The sequence below is a fragment of the Arvicanthis niloticus genome, chromosome 4 (genome assembly GCF_011762505.2).
Source record: "Arvicanthis niloticus isolate mArvNil1 chromosome 4, mArvNil1.pat.X, whole genome shotgun sequence".
Classification (NCBI taxonomy): Eukaryota; Metazoa; Chordata; class Mammalia; order Rodentia; family Muridae; genus Arvicanthis; species Arvicanthis niloticus.
Window position 1 is genome coordinate 106,495,976 of NC_047661.1, and position 18,475 is coordinate 106,514,450.

Consider the following 18,475-nt stretch of genomic DNA (forward strand, 5'->3'; position numbering starts at 1 on the left):
AAATGATGTCTCAATAGCAAGGGTTAATTAACCAACCATTAACTCTAGGAATCACAAGACTGACAAAGCTACCAGCATCAGCTATATAAGGAATGTATTTGAAATGATTAGCCTAGAAGAAAATCCCAGTGACTGCAAATAGAGGCAGTAAAGATAGGAAAATATATTTTGATAATAGTATGCTCACTTTAACAGAGTTAAGACAATTTAAATGAAGGTGACTGGGGGGTGGGGGGGGGAGCGGGGTCTAGGTTAGAATCGCCAGGAAACATTTTGTGTGAGATTTATTTCTTTTCTTAGAAACGACATTTTTTTTCCTACTGCTTAAAATATCACGCACAATACTTGTGTAAATAAAAGATCCCGGAAGTCCTATTATTGCTTGGGGCATTTCTAACTGATGAATCATCAGAGTGTCCAGGAGCAGGGACGTGAGACAGGTAACATGAGCTGCTCGCCCATCCAGTATACTCCGGACACATTCGTCATCTGTGTGCCCTGAGCTGAAGATGTCCTCAGACAGGAAACAGGAACTCATGGCACAGCCTAAAAATGGAGCAGGCACTTTGAAGTAGGAAGAGGTGTCTAATTTGTTTTGTGTTCTGTCCTGGTGATTCTGACGTTTCAGATGAAGGTAGGTTTGTTCCTGTAGCTCCTTGAACACCGAGCCCAATTCATTCATTTATTCGCTCCTTCATAAGATAAACAACCACTCGGTGTCTGCTGAAGAAACAGTGCAGCAGCAACAGCCAGAATTGTGCTCAGTTCCTCAAAAGAACATTCTTTAAGGAAGAAAGGCACAGATACGCCAACGGCTACACAAATGGTTTTAGGCATGCGCAAATGATTTTAGACATGCCTGGTAGCTAAAAGGGAGCAGGAAGCCAGTCCTCTTGAGTCACACTCTGCTCTCTGACTGAGGCACAGACCCCACTCTGTACTTGGTCAGTCTTATTACCCTAAAACTCTTGTGAGCCTCTGAGCTCTTGACCTAGGTGTTTTCTTCCACAGCAACCTTTCCGGAACCCATACATCTGCATTGGTACTTATCCAGTGGTTGCCTTTTACCACCTGTGTCATGGCAACAGCCTCTTACGACAGAACCTGACTGTCAGAAGACCTGGCCTAGATAGCAGATTGCAGGATAGGAAAGGTTACACTTCAGTCTTCCGGCCTTCATTCACAAACTGCTCCCCAAACTACTTTTTAAAAAATACTGTCTTGAGCTAAGGATGTAGCTAGCAGTGCTTGTTTAGCAGGCACGACATCCTAGATTCCTTCTCCGGCATGATATAAAGCAAGAGTACAGGCTCATGCCTATAATTCTAGCACTCTCAAGGGATAGCAGGAGAGTCAGGAGTTCAAGGTCATCCTTGACTATGTAACAAGTGGGAGCCAGAACTTCTTGTGGTTCAAGCTGCCCTTGACTGAAGGCTGACCTTAACCTCACTAGGTAGCTGATGATAACCCTGAGTTTGAAATCCTCTTGCTTCTAGCTCCTGAAGACTGGGATTATAGCTGCTTACCACCGTGTGTGGTTGGTTATATGTGGTGCTATCAACTGAACCCAGGGTTTTGTGGGTGCTGAGTAAGCACTGTACCGATTGAACTGTAACCAGCTCAGGTAATCCACTTGAGCTAGGCGATTTGAGGACAAATAACCAGGTAGAGATAAAGGAATGTAAGATGCTTTTAGCTTCAAGAAACTCCAGAGAAAGCCTACAGAATAAACTCTTCTGAGACCACCTTCTCATAAGACAGAAAGAAGCAATCCATTTTGTCTTAGATAAGAAATGTTTTGCAGCACAAAACAATCGCAATGGTCAAAGCATAAAAACCAAGATTCTCTGTGGCTTCAATCCTATAGTACAAGATGTACTAAGACGGTCTCTTAAGTGACTTGAGGTCTAGCTAGAAGGGCAAAGTGCACAAATAAAATATCTCAGAACAAACAAACAAAAAGGCAAGATTTTCCTGGGGTTGATGCTAAAATCTCTCTTACTTCCCCCCACCCCCAGCAATTTAGAGGTTTGTAATAACACCTCCTTGTTTTTAAAGAACCTGAAGTTTTTTTTCAAATAATAATAAGAAGAATCAATGGAGAGAGAACAAGAAACACACCTGTAGCTGATTTCTGTCATTGAAAGAGAACATTTAAAAGGCAGGCCATTTGTGTAATGTTTTAAGAATTTCAGTGTCTTCCTTCTTTGCTAAAAAGAGCAGAAGAAGGAAGAGAGAAGAGGAAAGGAAGAAAGAACAGAAGGGTGGGGGCAGGGAGGAAGCTGGGAAAGGTCGGAACCTTATGGCTTGATTTCCCAATGATTGACAGGTAAGTAAAATTCCTTTGGCTCTGCCGATTTATTTCTGTCTGACATGATAAATCACTAAAAGGATCATGTCAAGGTGGGGAAGTTCTCATTGCAGACAAAATTTTAGACTTGTGGGTAAAGTTAGTTCAAAGATGACTTCCAGCTGAAATGTACAAGTTTTGGCTTAGCTGCTGCTTTGCTGTGTTTCTATTTGTTTGCTGAAATCCATCAATTCACAGAAGAAATGAATGTATTAAATAATATTTACCTTCTTTGTCCGACCTGTTGTAGACTGTGATCCTTGAGTTGTCATTCTCGGCCCATTTGACTGGAATATTCCATGTGTAACTAAAAATTTTAAGAAGGAAACATTTAACTTAATCATGAGAAGCTTAAATATCAAAATCAACAGATGAACATATTTTTCCTTATAAATGACCGGCCAGTGTACAGTACACTACATGCATAGCTCAGTTTCTATAAATACACAGAATGTAGAAATTTACATAAAAATTAAACAAGGGAGAAGAAAAACTCAATATCCAGTGAAAATGCTTTGAAATAAGCATCTTGCACAGCGCGACTTGCATAAATGTGGCGTTTTGCATCATAGTGTAGAGAGCTCCTGCCTCCGAGACTGTGTAGCTTCTAGCATGGCACGTTTTCAACCAAATTATATTGAAATTCTGCCTTCCTACCCACTAAGGATTACATGTCCATCTCTAGAATTCACTTAGTAATCGCAACCATGTCCTCAGTGCTGCCAGGGGAAAATCACCAGTTAAGCTTATTTCTCTGGTGCCGGAGTATTTTCCTTTGTTACTTAGTATTTCAATCACATCAAGGGAAGAAAAAAAGGGGTGCCTGTCTTGTTCTACTGTTTGTATCAGTTTTGTGGAATTGGAGGGTTGATTCTAGGGCCTCCTGCATGCCAAGGATGTCCTTTAACAATGAACTATGACTTAATTTTTTATTTTGAGACAGAGCCCCTTTAAACTTCCTAGGCTGGCTTTGAACTCATTCTGCAGCCCAGGCAAGTCTTGAACTTGCCATCCTCCTATCTCCAGTAGAATGTCTGGCTACATGGTTCAGGAGACAGGTGGTTCCCTTGCCTCTCCAGTGAATGCTGTGGGTGCTTCAGGCTTACCCAATGCCACCTCCTAACAGTTCTCTCCTCCCTACCTGGATATGCTTTCTAACCTGTCTAACTAGGAGATGCCCTCAGGCTACTGGAGCCTGAAAGCCCAAAGTTCCAGGAAATTTATTTCTCTGAATATCGTGGTGGATGCATGTGACTACCTATCTTATCTAATCTGCCAAGTACCTCTGAGCAGGCTAAAGAGCTTCCCAGCACTTGGCAGCCAGCTATTCTCTACAGATCCTGCTTCACACAGAACCCCTGCTGCTCCCCCACCCCTGCTCCCTAGGCTTTCCTAAGAAGTCACTTTCACTTGAGATCTTCAGGTCTGTCTTTAGGGAGTTTTACAGCTTCTCAGAAGAGGAACAAAGCAGGATTGTAAAGAATCCCATTCTATATGCTTGCTGTACTGCTAGTTCGGTGTTAACTGGAAGACTAACCTGTTTTCCCCATCTTCTCTAGCGCCAGCCTGACCCAACATGGAACAGCCAGAGGCTTCATGATCTGTGAGCAGAGTCTTCACATAGGGTGGTCTCCTCCCTGGGACTATACCATACTAAAGGCTGGCAGAAGATGTGTTACTGGAAACAGATACAAAGCATACTATCCTGGGATGTCTGGGAATGTCGTAAGTCAAAATGAAGGAAGGCAGTGGCACTACTCTCTTCTAATAGTAGCATCATGAAATTGTACCTAATCTCCACTGCATAAAGAAAAAAAATTGAGAACATAATATGCCCAAGAGTGGAAGTCATGTAAATGAAGCGATAAAGACGATTACATGTTATCTAAATTCAGCGGGATCAGGGATCATTCCTGAAGGTGTAATTAGCAGTCTGACTATCTTACAGGCTCTATCAATACTAATATGGCCACTCTAATTTTCTCCACCGACACTGACTTAATCATCTAAGATGGCACACTTACTCCCAATCTTCTGTCTCTTAATTTGGAATGGGCACCCAAGGTCCTGATAGGAAGGAATCCCACAGACAGAGATGAGAAATGGTTCATTGAAAGAGATGGTGGAGGCCACGATATGACCCACACAGGGTTCATCTGAATGATAAAACTTTCTGCTCTGTGCTTCTCCTAATCTTGGATCAAGCCAAGAGAAAGACACTCGGAAGAGGTCACTCAGCCCACAGCGGTCACTCAGCCCCCAGCATAACTGAGAACACCATCGCCTACCACAAAAGAGCAACTCAGAAGAGAGGGGAGCCGAGCCTCAGGCCAGGAAAGCATCAGTGCCCTCCTCCCCACTGTGGATAAAGGTATTGCTCAGATGTTCTTACACATGTATGCTGATTATACAAGATAATAGGGTGCCTAAAAGTATTTATCGCAATCTAATATTTTAATATAGAGGAACATAAGGAAGGCTCGTTTCAGTTTGGAAGTCTCTTGCTTCTTTGATCAGCTACTATTGATTTGTGACAAATTGTTCTCGATGAAGAAGAAAGAGCCTATTTTCTGTTTCTTTTCCTGTGAATATATAATTGTATTTGATAAACCCAAGACAAACAAATCTACTTTATAATAAATGATCTATAAAAATCATGCCTCTAGGAATCAAAATAAGATGTGTACAGTACCTGGTTTAAAACTTAAAAAAATATATTAAGTATAAATGTTACAACTGTACTCTGTTGATGAAAAAAATTGAAAACTTATTATAACAAAAAGAGATTTTATTCTCAATGATATGTTTGGTTTACTTGGCTGTAATTTTTTAGGGGATGGGTATCCGTAGAAGGGAACTGATAACCAAGGAGGTGTGTTTTTGTCTTTGTTTGTTGTTATGCCAATCCCTCTAGCTCAAACAAGGCAAGGCCTGGATGTCTTTGCTTAACGAACTGGTGGCTACATATGACAAGAGGAAAGAATTACTGGGAAACCTGCCTAGTGGGAGCTAGTTTTGCAAGACAGAGGATGCTGTTGCCTTACACATTGTAACATCCAGTGCACATGTTGTCACTGGAGGGAACTTTGGAAAATACAAATGTCATCTGTCAGTTTTCTTCCTTGGGTCCCTTGAATTCACACTCTATTAGGCAACATCTCCACCGTGGTTTGCATCCCTGCTCTAGGCTGTCCCTCCCTCTCCTCCCTTGCACACTTTTCCAGTCTTTCTATGCAGCCTGGGTCTTGTAGCTAAGTCTGCCTGTAGTCAAATGAAGGTCCCATCACCTCCTCTCTGGACAACCTTGAATGAGTTGCCTAATCCCTTTCTGCCTCGATTTCCACATCTGTTTTTCATAAAATAGATCCAAAGATCCAAAGGATGTCAAGTAGCTCTAGCCGCTTAATCAGTGCTTGGCGTTGCAGTGTATATACATGTGACTGCTTTCAAACTGAGAGCTCGTCATACACGCTATAGTCATCCCCTTTCCTCACCGTAAATAGTAAATCCTGGGGAAACAAAGTCTTGTGTATATTCCCTATGCCCTTCTCCCAATTAAGCAAGACTCAGTTAATCAGTTCTCAAGTAGGATGGGAGAGAATAATTATTGTGAAACTTCCTACTGGATGCTGGTGCCTTGGAAATTTAACATTGAAAAGGTCTAATAGTATTAAAGTTGTTCAATCTACTTTACAGAGACAAATTAGTGACTGCAAAGAAACTAGTTTATAGTTATTAAAGCTTCCCCAAATACCTTCTTCATACTGGTAATTCTCCTCCTTTATGTTGTAGTAACTCCTCCCAAATAATTGACCTTGTGACACTTCACATGTGACATACAGTGATATAGAAACAACACTGAATAACATCAAAATCATCACAAAAGAGAGGCAAGGGTCTCTTCAGAAGTAGTGGAGACCACAAGGAGCCTGGGAAGTGGGCAGGTGTGAAATTCTCTCCACTCAAACTAAATGCTAAAAGTATAAAGAGAGTTATAAAAATCGGGGTGTGGGTAGGGCTGGAGCAATGCCCAGGGACAGGTGATGTGCTATGACACCCCACTTTATCCAGTATTCACACTGGGAGGGCTCAGCTGGACCAGAATGATGTCCTTAGAATAGTTATTGCATCCAGTGACCCAGGGGCTGGGCCCAGAGCTTGATGTCCTGAAAGTCTGTTTATCGTCCCCTCTTTGGGCGGGGTGTGGGTTGGTATGCAAAGTAACTCTAACTGTGCACAAGTATCTATAGCTCTGGGACAAAGTTTGACGATGACTAAGTATCTTAGGGTTTTACTGCACGCATGGTGTTTTATAGACACCATGACCAAGGCAACTCTTATAAGGACAACGTTTAATTGGGCCTGGCTTACAGGTTCAGAGGTTCAGTCCATTATCACCAAGGTGGAGAATGGCGGTGTCGAGACAGGCATGGTGCAGGTAGAGCTGAGGGTTCTATATCTGCATTTGAAGGCAGCTAGGAGAATACTGACATCCAGGCAGCTAGGACTAGGGTCTTAAGGCCTACGCCCAGTGACACACCTATTCCCACAAGGCCACAACTCCTAATATTACCACTCCCTGGGCCAAGCATATACAAACTACATACTAAGTCTCTTAACTGTGGTAAATTTTGAGATTATCACACGTTACTAGCTTTATGTTATAGACGTTTCTTAAAAAGCTACCCAATTAAAGAGATTAACATATTGTCTTGGATTTCAGTTGAAATTCTTCAAACATCTTAACTCGGTAGCCATATTTAATATTAGGGAGAAAATCTTGTTTGGTAAACTTGTGGGCTTTAGTTTTAACATGATAAAACGCCTTTTGATCTACTTTATATGTAGGTTTAGTGTCTTTTGCACTTATTTACTTATTTATTCGGTCTGGAGGGGGCACACATGTGGATGTCAGAGGCTATCATTGTGTGGCTTCCAAAAAAGAATGTGGGACATCAGATTTGGTTGCAAGTGCCCTCCCCCACTAAGCCACTGACCCTATATTTGTGCTTTAATTAGATTTATAAAAATATACATGAAATAAAAATGTAGATGATACAGATTTGTGCATCTCAGTTGAATCTTCATACTTTAAAATTACTAGGTTTGGGATTTTTTTTTTTTTTTTTTTTTTTTTGAGACAAAACGTCTCTGTGTATAGCTTTGGCTATCCCAGAACTCAATCTGTAGGCTAGCCTCAAACTCTGAGATCTGTCTGCCTGTATCTCTTGAGTGCTGGCATTAAAGGCATGTGCCACCACTGTCTGGCTTAAAAATAAAGTTTTAATTTAAAACTTTAAAGTAGTATTTAGTTGAACTTGATTACATGTATAAGTTTATGTGTCATATACAAGATTAATTTGATTAAATTTCAAAGTGAAGTGCTGCTTAGATGAACAGGGGAATTAGCCTTGGGCAATTTGTACATAAGCTCATAATTAATAAAAAAAATTCGAAGAGATGGTGCTGAAAACCCTAGGCCGTCACATCCCTCCCTCAGGCAAAAGCTTCTGGCTTGGCTCTCCAGTTTAACTTGACTAACTTATTACCCAATGTGTTTTACTTTAACCATGAGATCCGTGGGCTAGTTCCTTAGGTTATTTCCACTTCTATTTCCTATTAACAATAAAATTTAAAAAAGAAATAAAATCATTCTCAGGCTTCTCTATGGGTCACAAGTGGACCTCTAGGTGAGAGTCTCACCCCACTTTTCTTGGTGTCACTGTTGTTCTGTAAAACTAAACTAGCCACTGAGGGCTAGTTCATGCTTCATTACCAACTCTCAGGGGACACTTCATAGGGTTTCTTCATTTCCATGTGATATACCCATGGGGCCCAAGAACAAACTACTGATGTTCCATAAAGCCAGACTAGCCATCAACTAGAGGGCTAGTTGATGCTTCACAACCAGCTCTCAGAGGACAATTCATAGTCTTGGTTCATTTCCATGCAATACACTCAGGGGACCCAAGTACAAGCTACAAACAGTGTCCCTGCCAGTTGGGAAGAGACACAGCTCCTGCCATGCCTGGGCCAGGTCCTCACTTGCTTACAGACTTTGCCACTATGCCCAGCTGTTCACCTCTTCATCAGGCACTAGGCTTTCAAGCTTGCCTTCTTCATGTTTATCATTTTGTCCTGTCAGTTTTGCAATTTTGGAGAATTTCTCCCAAAGACTTCAGTGAAAATGTTAGTCTTCCTTCTGTGTTCTCAGTTTGCCTTTCTAAGGAACGTGTCTCTGATGATAAACACAACAGCTTTTTTTTTTTTATCTGAATATTTCTTATAATTTTTTTTTTCATTTTTAGTTCCTAAATAATGTCCATAGAGTCAGGACTTTTTCATTTGTCCACCTGGGGTTTAAGTTTTTATGCTTACACTTTTTTTTCATGTGTCTTCTCATACTCAACTGTCTATTCACAGTTAAGAAAGGAGAGTTGATTACTTTGTTGTTTTGAGTCCGCATGTACAATGTGTGCATCTGTTTGTATGTGAGCGTGCATATGCCATGTCACCCGTGTGGCTATGAGAGGGTTAGCTGAGGCGCCGGTCCTTACCCTCCACCTTATATGAGACAAGGTCTTTCTATTGCCCACTTTCGTGTATGCAGACAAGCTGAGGATTCTGGGGAGTGTCCCAAAGCCACTATGCTTCTTGTCATAGAGGTACTGGGGATGGCAGTGCACACTGTTCTATCTGGACTCACATGGGTTCTAGGGATGCAAACTCAGGCCCTCAAGCTTACATGGCAAGTCTATTATCAGCTGAATTACCTCTCAAGACCAAACTGATTATTCTGGCCATCTCTTCTATAGAGGAAGGAGATAGGTTTTGGAAATAAGCTTCTCCTGTGAGCAGGTCTTAGGGGAGGTCCAGCCCACCGTCCTTGCAAGGATGTCTTTGCTCTAGAGCCTCCACTGTGGAAGTCTTTGGCTGTCCTCTACTGCTTTAGTCTATTTTTTTTTTTTCGGGAAACAAGCCATCTGGATTCCTGCCTGCTGTCTCTGAGACTTCTGAGAGCTCTCTACAGTGAGGGCAAAAGTGATGAATGAGAACGAAGTGGAGAAGTAGGTCCAAATGGCACAGCCTGGACTCATTACTGGATCCATTTTCAGCTTCGTTTCTCACAGCTTCTCTGTACTCTTTACTGTGCATGCACACTGTGAGTGTAGAGCCTGTCTAGGGACAGCAAGGCTCCTGTTATTATCTGTCAGTATCTTTCCCTGTTCCCTTTTGGACTATGATTTCTTCTTCAGCCTTTCTCCCAGCATTCCATGCTTCCTACAGCCCCACCCACTCATGTTCAACACCATCCCCTCTTAATTTCTTTTCCTGCTTCTATTCCTTTATTCTTTGGTGTCTATGTAGAAGATAAATGTGGGCATATGCTTAGTCTGTCATTTGGCTAGCTTTGAACTCTGTCTCATAGAAAGGCTGTACCTTTATACTGTCATATGCCAGTCATACCAGGACAGCAGACTTAAGCACATGAACAATATTTCTGTTGAATAATTTCTACTATACTTTTAAGTGAGTCATCGTTACCCAAACTCTGATGGTGGCTGGGAAGGATCAACCTTGGAGTCCAACAGAAAGCGTCTTTGGCTGATGTTCTGCCTTCCACTCACAGTGAGCACAGGATAGCCCATCTGGCTAGTCCAGGTGTCCATGACTTTTTTCACTGGTTGATTACTTGCCTGTCGTTAGGGGACAAACGAGTTCCATTAATTTATAAATGAGGGGAAATTAAAAATAATTAGTGATGTTTAAGTTGGACGAAAAAAATGTTTGAGGACATTGCCTCCCTTACCTCCTCCAGAGATTCCCAAAAGTCTGAAGTTTTTGCATTCTTAAACTGGAATTTTTTCAAGTAAATCTGTAAAAGATGATTGCTTTAAAGCCCAGCCTTGGCTTTTCTTGTACTGTACGTCCACAGCCTCACCCAGACCTTCCACAACTGTTTATGCTTTTTTTTTATTGTCCTGAGATCTCTCTCTCTCTCTTTCTCTCTCTCTCTCTCTCTCTCTCTCTCTCTCTCTCTCTCTCTCTCTCTCTCTCTCACACACACACACACACACCATACAATAAATAACCATGGTTTTCTTGCAGTAGAACATCATTTCCAGACACTGGTATTTCATATTTGATTTTCATATGGTATTCTTTCCATTTTTCAGCCATCTTAAAAGGTAGACACTTCTTTAGGTCTTGAACTTAAATGGTAATGGGTTGAATTTGCCCTGCTAAGGGAATGAACACGCATGTAGTCTTTTGAATAATGATAAAGATGGTTATGAGTGAATGGAAGAAATTAGTCGCTTTGGAGAGCAAGTCTTTACTCTTCAAATACTTTTAAAACATAAATCTTTTAAATAGAAAGCCTCCCCTTGGGAAGTTCTGCTCACAAGTACTCTGCATGGAAATTTCAGAAGCGCTGGGACATGCCCCCAGAGAACTAGCTCAATCTTTTCTAATCCCTTACCTAGCCATGCCTGGTGTGTGGGGTTGCGGGGGGGGGGGGGGGGGGTGGGAAGGTTGGTCTTCCGGAGACTTGCCAGTGTTCCTGCTCTCTCCCTCCTGTGGCTCTGTAAACCCCTGCTATTTAATATGTGGGAATCTTACCTAAAAATCAAACTTTTCAAGTGTTCCCAGTGGGTAACTTTGTATGTTAACATTTAATCTCTAAGTTGCTTTAATGTTCAGAGGTAATATATCTAGGTCACATTATCTTCTAGATTCTTCTTTGTTTCAGGCACTTAGAAATAAAACAAACTTAGAATCCCAGAACACCTCCAACAGGGCTGAGGCTGGCTTGGAATCCTGCCACCATATTAATTCTTTTGGTTAATTCACTTCTCAACACTACCACCAGAGGGCAGGCAAAGGAAGGCAGAAGTGTTTCTGGTCTTCATTCCAGACTCTTAATATATAATAACACTTAGTATATAATAACAATTCTAACTGTAGCTACAGGTTAATGCCATCTTCTAGGGAGCAGTGCCTTCATAAAAACATTTTGGAAGAGTTCATTTGTTCAGTGGGTGTTTTGTTACTGTTTCTTGTTTATTTTTGAGACAGAATTTCCCTGTGTAGTCTAGGCTGGCCTTGACCTTGTGTCTATTCTGCTAAATGGTTTCTTTGTGCACTTACAAGATTTTCAGCAGAGAAGGAAAGTCATCTTGGAACTAGATAGGACCTTAAATATTACTTAATATAATGCTCTTGTTTTTAAAATGAAAAAAAAAAAATGGCCCTGGCCAAATGCCCGTGTCCTTGGAGGAAGAGAGGTGTGTCTAAGACTGGTTCGAAAGAATCTGAATGCTAGATCAATGTGTGGGTATGGGTTTGGCTTTTCCTCCTCCCCCTCCTCCTCCTCTTCCTCCTCCTCCTTTTCCTCCTTTTTCTCCTCCTCTTCTTCTTCTTCTTCCTCCTCCTCCTCCTTTTCCTCCTTTTTCTCCTCCTCTTCCTCCTCCTCCTCCTTTTCCTCCTTTTTCTCCTCTTGCTCTTCCTCCTTTTTGTCCTCCTCCTCTTCCTCCTTTTCCTCCCCCTTCCTCCTCTTCCTCCTCCTCCTCTTCTTTTTCTTCTTTTCATCTTCTCCTTCATTGTAGTTTATTGTTTCTCATGCACTAGAGGCCAGACTGAAATTTACATAAACAGTACCAAAAAGTACCACTTTTGTCTTCTCCAGGTCAGTGTTTCCTAATAGTCTATACTAAGAATTTCTCTTCTTCCCCTTATCACAGACACATCAGCTTTCCAGTCTAAATCACTTGACAACCTTGGCCATAACTCTCTTGTTAGTGGAACTGGTGAGCACAAAAGGAAAAGGAACAGTGTGTGTTGTTGGTGTCCTAGGAAGGAAAAGGCCTTCCCAGTTCATCCATTCATCTTTTCCCAAGTCAGTACTAATAGAACAAGAGAAGATGGATACCTTCCTCATAATGATACACTGTTACTAATGCCTCACCATCTATTGCACTTTTACAATGCACAGTTGTGGCCCTCTTGGGGTGAATGATAGCATCATTTTGCTGTGTGACACTGTACTTGGTGGGATAAACACAGAAAACCCAAATTTGGCAATGGTCACATTTCCTAATGGGGAATCAGTCAGTCTTGGCTGAAAGCTAGAATTCATAAAGGAAAGTCCTTGAACTCTAGTTTCCCAGACCATGGGACTTTGGGGCGACAGCCACAAAGTGATGACAATGGTGGTTCAGGTGAGGTGACAGGTTGAATGTCCCAGATGATCTGAGAACTACACAGATACCTGAGAATATCCATTCAGGTTTGAAAATTGAAAGAAATAAAAAATGTTTTGGTGGGTTTTTCCTTATAAATCCTATTTTCCTATAAATTCCTATAAATAAATCTTCATAACACTTTAATTGTATGAGACATACTGTCTATTAGCCGTTGAGCCAGGTTAAATTTGTAGGACCATTTGTAGTCATGGTTAGAGACTGTTATACCTTGAGAAATATTAGTCTCAGGTGAGACTTTTTAAGTTAAAGACAACACATTAGGTTAAGGAGGACTGAGAATTTATTGACTGCTCTGAGCATTTATTGAATGGTTAGCTAAGCTGTTTACTTTTAAGGACTTTCTTGATAGTTCTTCACAAAAGTTATTATAAAGGAGTATTTAACTTAGTCAGCTCTTAAGATACTGAGAATATCTTAGCAGCGGTTTAAATGAAAACTATGCAAATAGAGATGCAATAAGTTTTAAAGCAAGTTTTCTTCTCTTTCTTTTTAATATATTTTTTTATTTATTTGAAGTAGCCCTAAATGAGCTGGAATTACTATATAAATTAGACTGGCCTTGAACTCACAGATCTGCCTGCCTCTGCCTCCCAAATGCTGTACTTAAAGTTGTGCCCCGCCATGCCCAGTTTTTTAAATTATTTATTTGTATGTTCAACATTGTACATTATAGACATTCACTCAACAAACATTTTCTAGATCACGCCATATGTGAAAAATTCCATAGGCTCTGAAACACACCTAAGGACATGCATGGGAGACAGGGCCTCCATGAGGGTGCTCACAACAGAGACATGATGAGAACTGAGTTTGAAGCTCATAGGGAGTTATATGTGCTCATAGCTCCTGCACCACATATCCCCACAGGATATTTTATTAATGAGCAAAATATCTTTGTATGTACCCTAAATATTTTCTAAATTCTAGTCTTCTCTTGCTTTAATAAGCACATAGGCATTTTACTATTTGTCTGAAACAGGGACCACTACCTTTTAAGATATCAAAGCATTAAATAAATGCCACCTATGAAGACATGGCAACAGGAGAGCTATGGGGGCTGGGGGTGGGATTGTCCTGTAGTCTCATGGTCCTAGAAAACAGCATGACAAAGAACTGATAATCTGTGGGAAAATGTTGTCTTTTATGTTATATGGGCTGTATCAAATCCCTGGGCTATCACAATGGAAGGTGGAGAGGAAGTGAAGGATCTGGGATGTGATTCTATTTCTAGGTTGGACTGGGCCCACCCAGAAGATGGGACAGCTATAAGGACACATTATAGTAACTTCAATAAAGAGCAGGAGACACAAATTCTGAGATGATTGGCATAGGAGCAAAATATCTAGAAGAATAAACATGAACTGGAATGGCAGTGGAGTGCCATGTTAACATAGGCTGTGTGCAGAACATCGGAAAATGAATTCTTACAGATCTTCCCAAAGGGACCAAGGTATTCATCTTCACTGACCTCATAAGAATAGGATTGTTTATATTAAAGATTTTCCAAATCAATAAATCTACTTTCTGTGTGGGAAGACCAGTAGAGGCAGATTTAAATGTCTCTGTCGTTCTGCTGTGTAGTGAACTATGTCCCTAAATTCATCCGTGATGGCCTCAGAGCCTTGGGAGGGTATCCTGCTTGGCATGAGGTAATGAAGAAGTGACTTCGTGGTGAGACCCATGCTCTTGCAACAGATACAGGAACATTTGTCCTCTGTGCCTCATGAGGACATAGGGGGCTGTCCACAGGACAAAAAGGACCCTCACCAGCAACTGAAATTCAGCACCTCGACCCTGGACTTTACCAGTGCTGTGGGAAAATAAGTGTTTTTTGTTTAAGCCACCTGGTCTAGGCTACCTTTTTATTGCAAGCCCAGCCATGTAAAGAGCATCCACACAAGTAGCAAGTATCCACACATGTAAAGAGTACCCAGCATCACTAAGTAATCCACTTGAATTTCCCCGGGGACATTTCTGGTAAACGATCATTACAGATACAGTGTAGAGCTTGATGTAAACTTGATGTAAAATCATCCTTTATCTCTTATCACACTTTTATCTCGAGCTTATCTGCCCATGCTCAGGGAAAGTAAAAAGGCAATTTTCCTTAATCAGCCAGGCACCGCTGCCAGCCGCTTATCAGTGGAGTTTACTTTTGCTACCACCAAAACATCAATCGTACCTGACACCCTTTTTGGAATTTCTCTGGTGTTATCCAGTCTTCGAGCATTCTCAGAATAGAAGCTCCCTAGGATAAAAAAGGGAGCAATTAACTTAATAAGACTGCAAGGAACAGTATCATTTCATGATTATATTCCAGTGTTTCTTTACACACACACACAGAGAGAGAGAGAGAGAGAGAGAGAGAGAGAGAGAGAGAGAGAGAGAGAGAGAGAGAGAGAGAGAGAACACCCTTTCAATGTGTTTCTAATATCTAAGTGGTGAAGAGAAATTGCCCAAATTGCCATCCCGTCAGTGACTGGCGATCTAAATGGCTATTGCACTTCCCCAAGTCAGCCGGCAGATGGCGCTCTGTTAATGAAACAAAAGAAAAATGGTCCTCAACCTCGCATTCTTGGCTGAAGGGCTAATTTCAAGGTGAAATTCTGGCAAATTATTAAGTATACCTCCACATAAGAAACACCAAGTATATTTAACGGAAGGAAATAGAAGATATCTCCCAAAATAGTTTAGTATGGATAGATATGTAATGTAGGCACAAAACCATTTTATATCAAAAGTAGTTTTGCTTCATTTTGTTTTATAGATCTCAAGAATTTGAGGCATGCCCTGATTCCCAGCTTCTTCCATGTGGGTTAATACTAAGAAACGCTACGTGTAAGATTTTTATATCAGTTTTCAACTAATATACACGAAAATATTGCCTTCCCATTTAGTCGTTTTTACTACAATTTCCCAAGTACTTTAAATTGCATTTGGACACAGTAAGAATAAGGCTTAGAAACATATTTATTTCTGACACTATTTTAAGCCCCTGGTGGACCCAGGACTTAAAGAATTGAGCCTGAGTTTTCCTTTGTGAGTTCCTAAGACAGATAATCAATCATTTCAAAGAAGGCCAAAAAGATGCCACAGGGATGAGGAGAAGAGCTGAAAATGACGGCATCACTTCCCGTGGTAACTGTTTTCACGGAGGCTGATTTTGATAAATATCATTTTAATAATCATAAAGACAGCCATGTCAGGGCTCATCCACTCTAACAGTAGCTTTCAGTTGCTTAATACAATGGCTGATTCATGAGGAACCAAGATAGGAAGCTACACAGAAAAGTTTAAATTATATTAACACAAGCATGGAACATCTGTGGAGGAAATATTGTAGGAGGAGTCACGAGAGAATGCCACAGAAGCTTGGGCTGCAAATTCCTTGCAGCACCTTGTCAAGTTTTAGTGGCTAAAAACTGCTTTGCCTACAAATCTCCAACAACTGACAACCACCTCTCTCTCTCTCTCTCTCTCTCTCTCTCTCTCTCTCTCTCTCACACACACACACACACACACACACACACACACACACACACACAATGGATGAAGTGTTCCCCCTCCAACCAAGCTGCATTTGAATGTTTGTTCTAAACATCAAAGTGTTCTCCTATTAGAAATACCCATGTAGGCTGGAGAGATGGCTCAGCGGTTAAGAGCACCGACTTAACTCTTCCAGAGGTCCTGAGGTCAATTCCCAGCAACCACATGGTGGCTCACAACCATCTGTAATGGGATCTGATGCCCTCTTCTGGTGTGTCTGAAGACATCAACAACAGTGTACTCATATACATAAAATAAAAAAAAATAAAAGAAATACCCATGTAGTTAGTTGGCTATCCTCACTGCTGCCCACACACAGCAGAAAAGTAAGGCATAGTCTCTCTCTCTCTCTCTCTCTCTCTCTCTCTCTCTCTCTCTCTCTCTCAGAAAATCATCAAGCCAAGGGCTGGTAGGATGGCTAGTGGGTAAAGGAGCTTGCCGCCAAGCCTCACAGCCTGTGTTCAATCCTCCAAATCCACAGTATGGAAGGCAAGAAGCTACCCTCTCTCACCGTATGCATCTGTGGCCCTGCTCCCACAAAATACATTTAAAAAATAAAGAAAACATTAAATTGGATGTTTAACGTATAATTGCTGAATTATCGGAATGAAAGCTGCTTTAAAAGCAGAAGTGAAAAAAAATAAAAAAATTAATTCCAAAATCCCGTATCAATGATCAGCATAGAATCCTTCACCTGCAAAATACCACCTATTTAATATTTAGCCCCTGGCTGTGTTCTCACCTGTTTTTCAACCCTCACAGCAAAATCTAACCATTAAAAAAAAAAACAAAATTTTAGACATGGACTAAAAGTCAGTCATCAAAAAGATGTTTGAAGCCAAATGCTGTGTGTCTCCCACCTTGCTGTATGATATTCCGTCAAACACAGATGTTATCTCAGCTGGTGTGGACACGGAGACAACCACTGGATGTGAAGACATCAGGGAGTCATCCTCTTGCACAGGTAACACGTCTTCGAGCAGCACCTGACTAAGCTGAAATGGCAGAAAGCAAAGAAAGCTAGCTCTTCCCTCGGACGGCTTTCTGTTTTATAACGTGCTACATGTATTCAAAACTGTGGGAAGAGGAATGGAAATGACTCAGATTATGGAATGAGGTCTCTAGGTCTTCAAATGAATCCTGCACAATCAGCTACTCTATACTAACTCCAGTCCCCGTTCTGTAATTCTTACTGCTCTCTGTACCTTAAACTGAACCAAATGTCTCAAGTTTTCTTGTCTATGTAATGGGAATCATGTCACTCTCTGGGTCATGATGAACACTGACTGAGGTAGAGACTCAATTGGCCAAAGATGTTGTTTCTGGCTACTTGTCCTTGGAATGTGAACGGTTTTTAATTAATCAAAGAAAACACTAGCTCATTCTTCTGCTCCGATGATCAATTGTGATTTGGCCGCAGGTTTTCTCAGCCAAGTAGTGTGGCTATAATTCTTGAAGTACAATTGGCCTTCCTTGGCTAGTCTTTCTGCTTTCTTGATACATAACTTAAACAAGTTCACTCCACCACTAGCAGTGAGAGCCCCTCCTCTTTGCACAGGACTCAAATTCCAGTTCATGCACAGCACTTGCTACATAGTACCTGGTACCCAGAGGGATGCAACAAATTGTCTGTCATTGTTACTTTGATTCATATGGATGAAGATTCTGCAAACTAACCCTGTTAAGCTAGTACTAATTTTAAAAAATCCGTACTTTATTTCTTCTACTAACTAAAAATATTTCCAAAAGGTGGGGGGCTTGTTATATTAACTTATATTTCCCAGTGTCATGGTTGCCCTTCATAACAGACAAGGTCCTGTGGTTGAATGGCTGCAATCATGACACTTTGGCTTGAATTTGTGTTCATTGGGTGGATTGGTTGGTTTGGTTTGTATATCAAGAGGTTTAGGTGAGAAGAAAAACCCATGTTTTTCTGAGTGCAGCCTGGCTCTCACATCACTGGGAGGTGTTATTATCTTCATCAAACAAAAAGTTGACACTGATAAAGTAAGTTACAGTGGCATACATGGGACTTTCTTTCTAACTTATTTATTCAGCTCCTTTCTACACAAGACTGTAAGCAGGAATCTCTGTGAGGACTAAATAATTGTTTTTAACAAAGGACTTGATCGTCTTCTCTTAGCTAAATGCAAGATGAATAAATGGGAAGAAGGGAGGGGAAAATTACAGTGATTCCATTCCACTGGGAATTCAGAAAATGAGTAATGAATTCTTCTAGAATATACTAATCCCTCCCACTCCCCCATCGTGAGAATTGAGCCTAGGACTTTGCCCATGCTAGCAAAATATTCTA

The 18,475-nt window shown here is 41.1% G+C and overlaps 1 protein-coding gene across 1 annotated transcript in view; it reads right to left on the bottom strand.

Annotated features, from left to right (window-relative positions):
- Enpep (glutamyl aminopeptidase) overlaps positions 1-18,475 on the bottom strand; it is a 72,869-nt gene that overhangs the window by 20,855 nt on the left and 33,539 nt on the right. The window contains exons 7-11 of the mRNA XM_034501509.2: positions 17,022-17,156; positions 14,798-14,863; positions 10,161-10,226; positions 9,896-10,047; positions 2,578-2,657 (exon numbers count right to left, since the gene is read on the bottom strand). Of these exons, the coding sequence (XP_034357400.1) occupies positions 2,578-2,657; positions 9,896-10,047; positions 10,161-10,226; positions 14,798-14,863; positions 17,022-17,156 (499 nt within the window). The remainder of the gene's footprint in view (positions 1-2,577; positions 2,658-9,895; positions 10,048-10,160; positions 10,227-14,797; positions 14,864-17,021; positions 17,157-18,475) is intronic.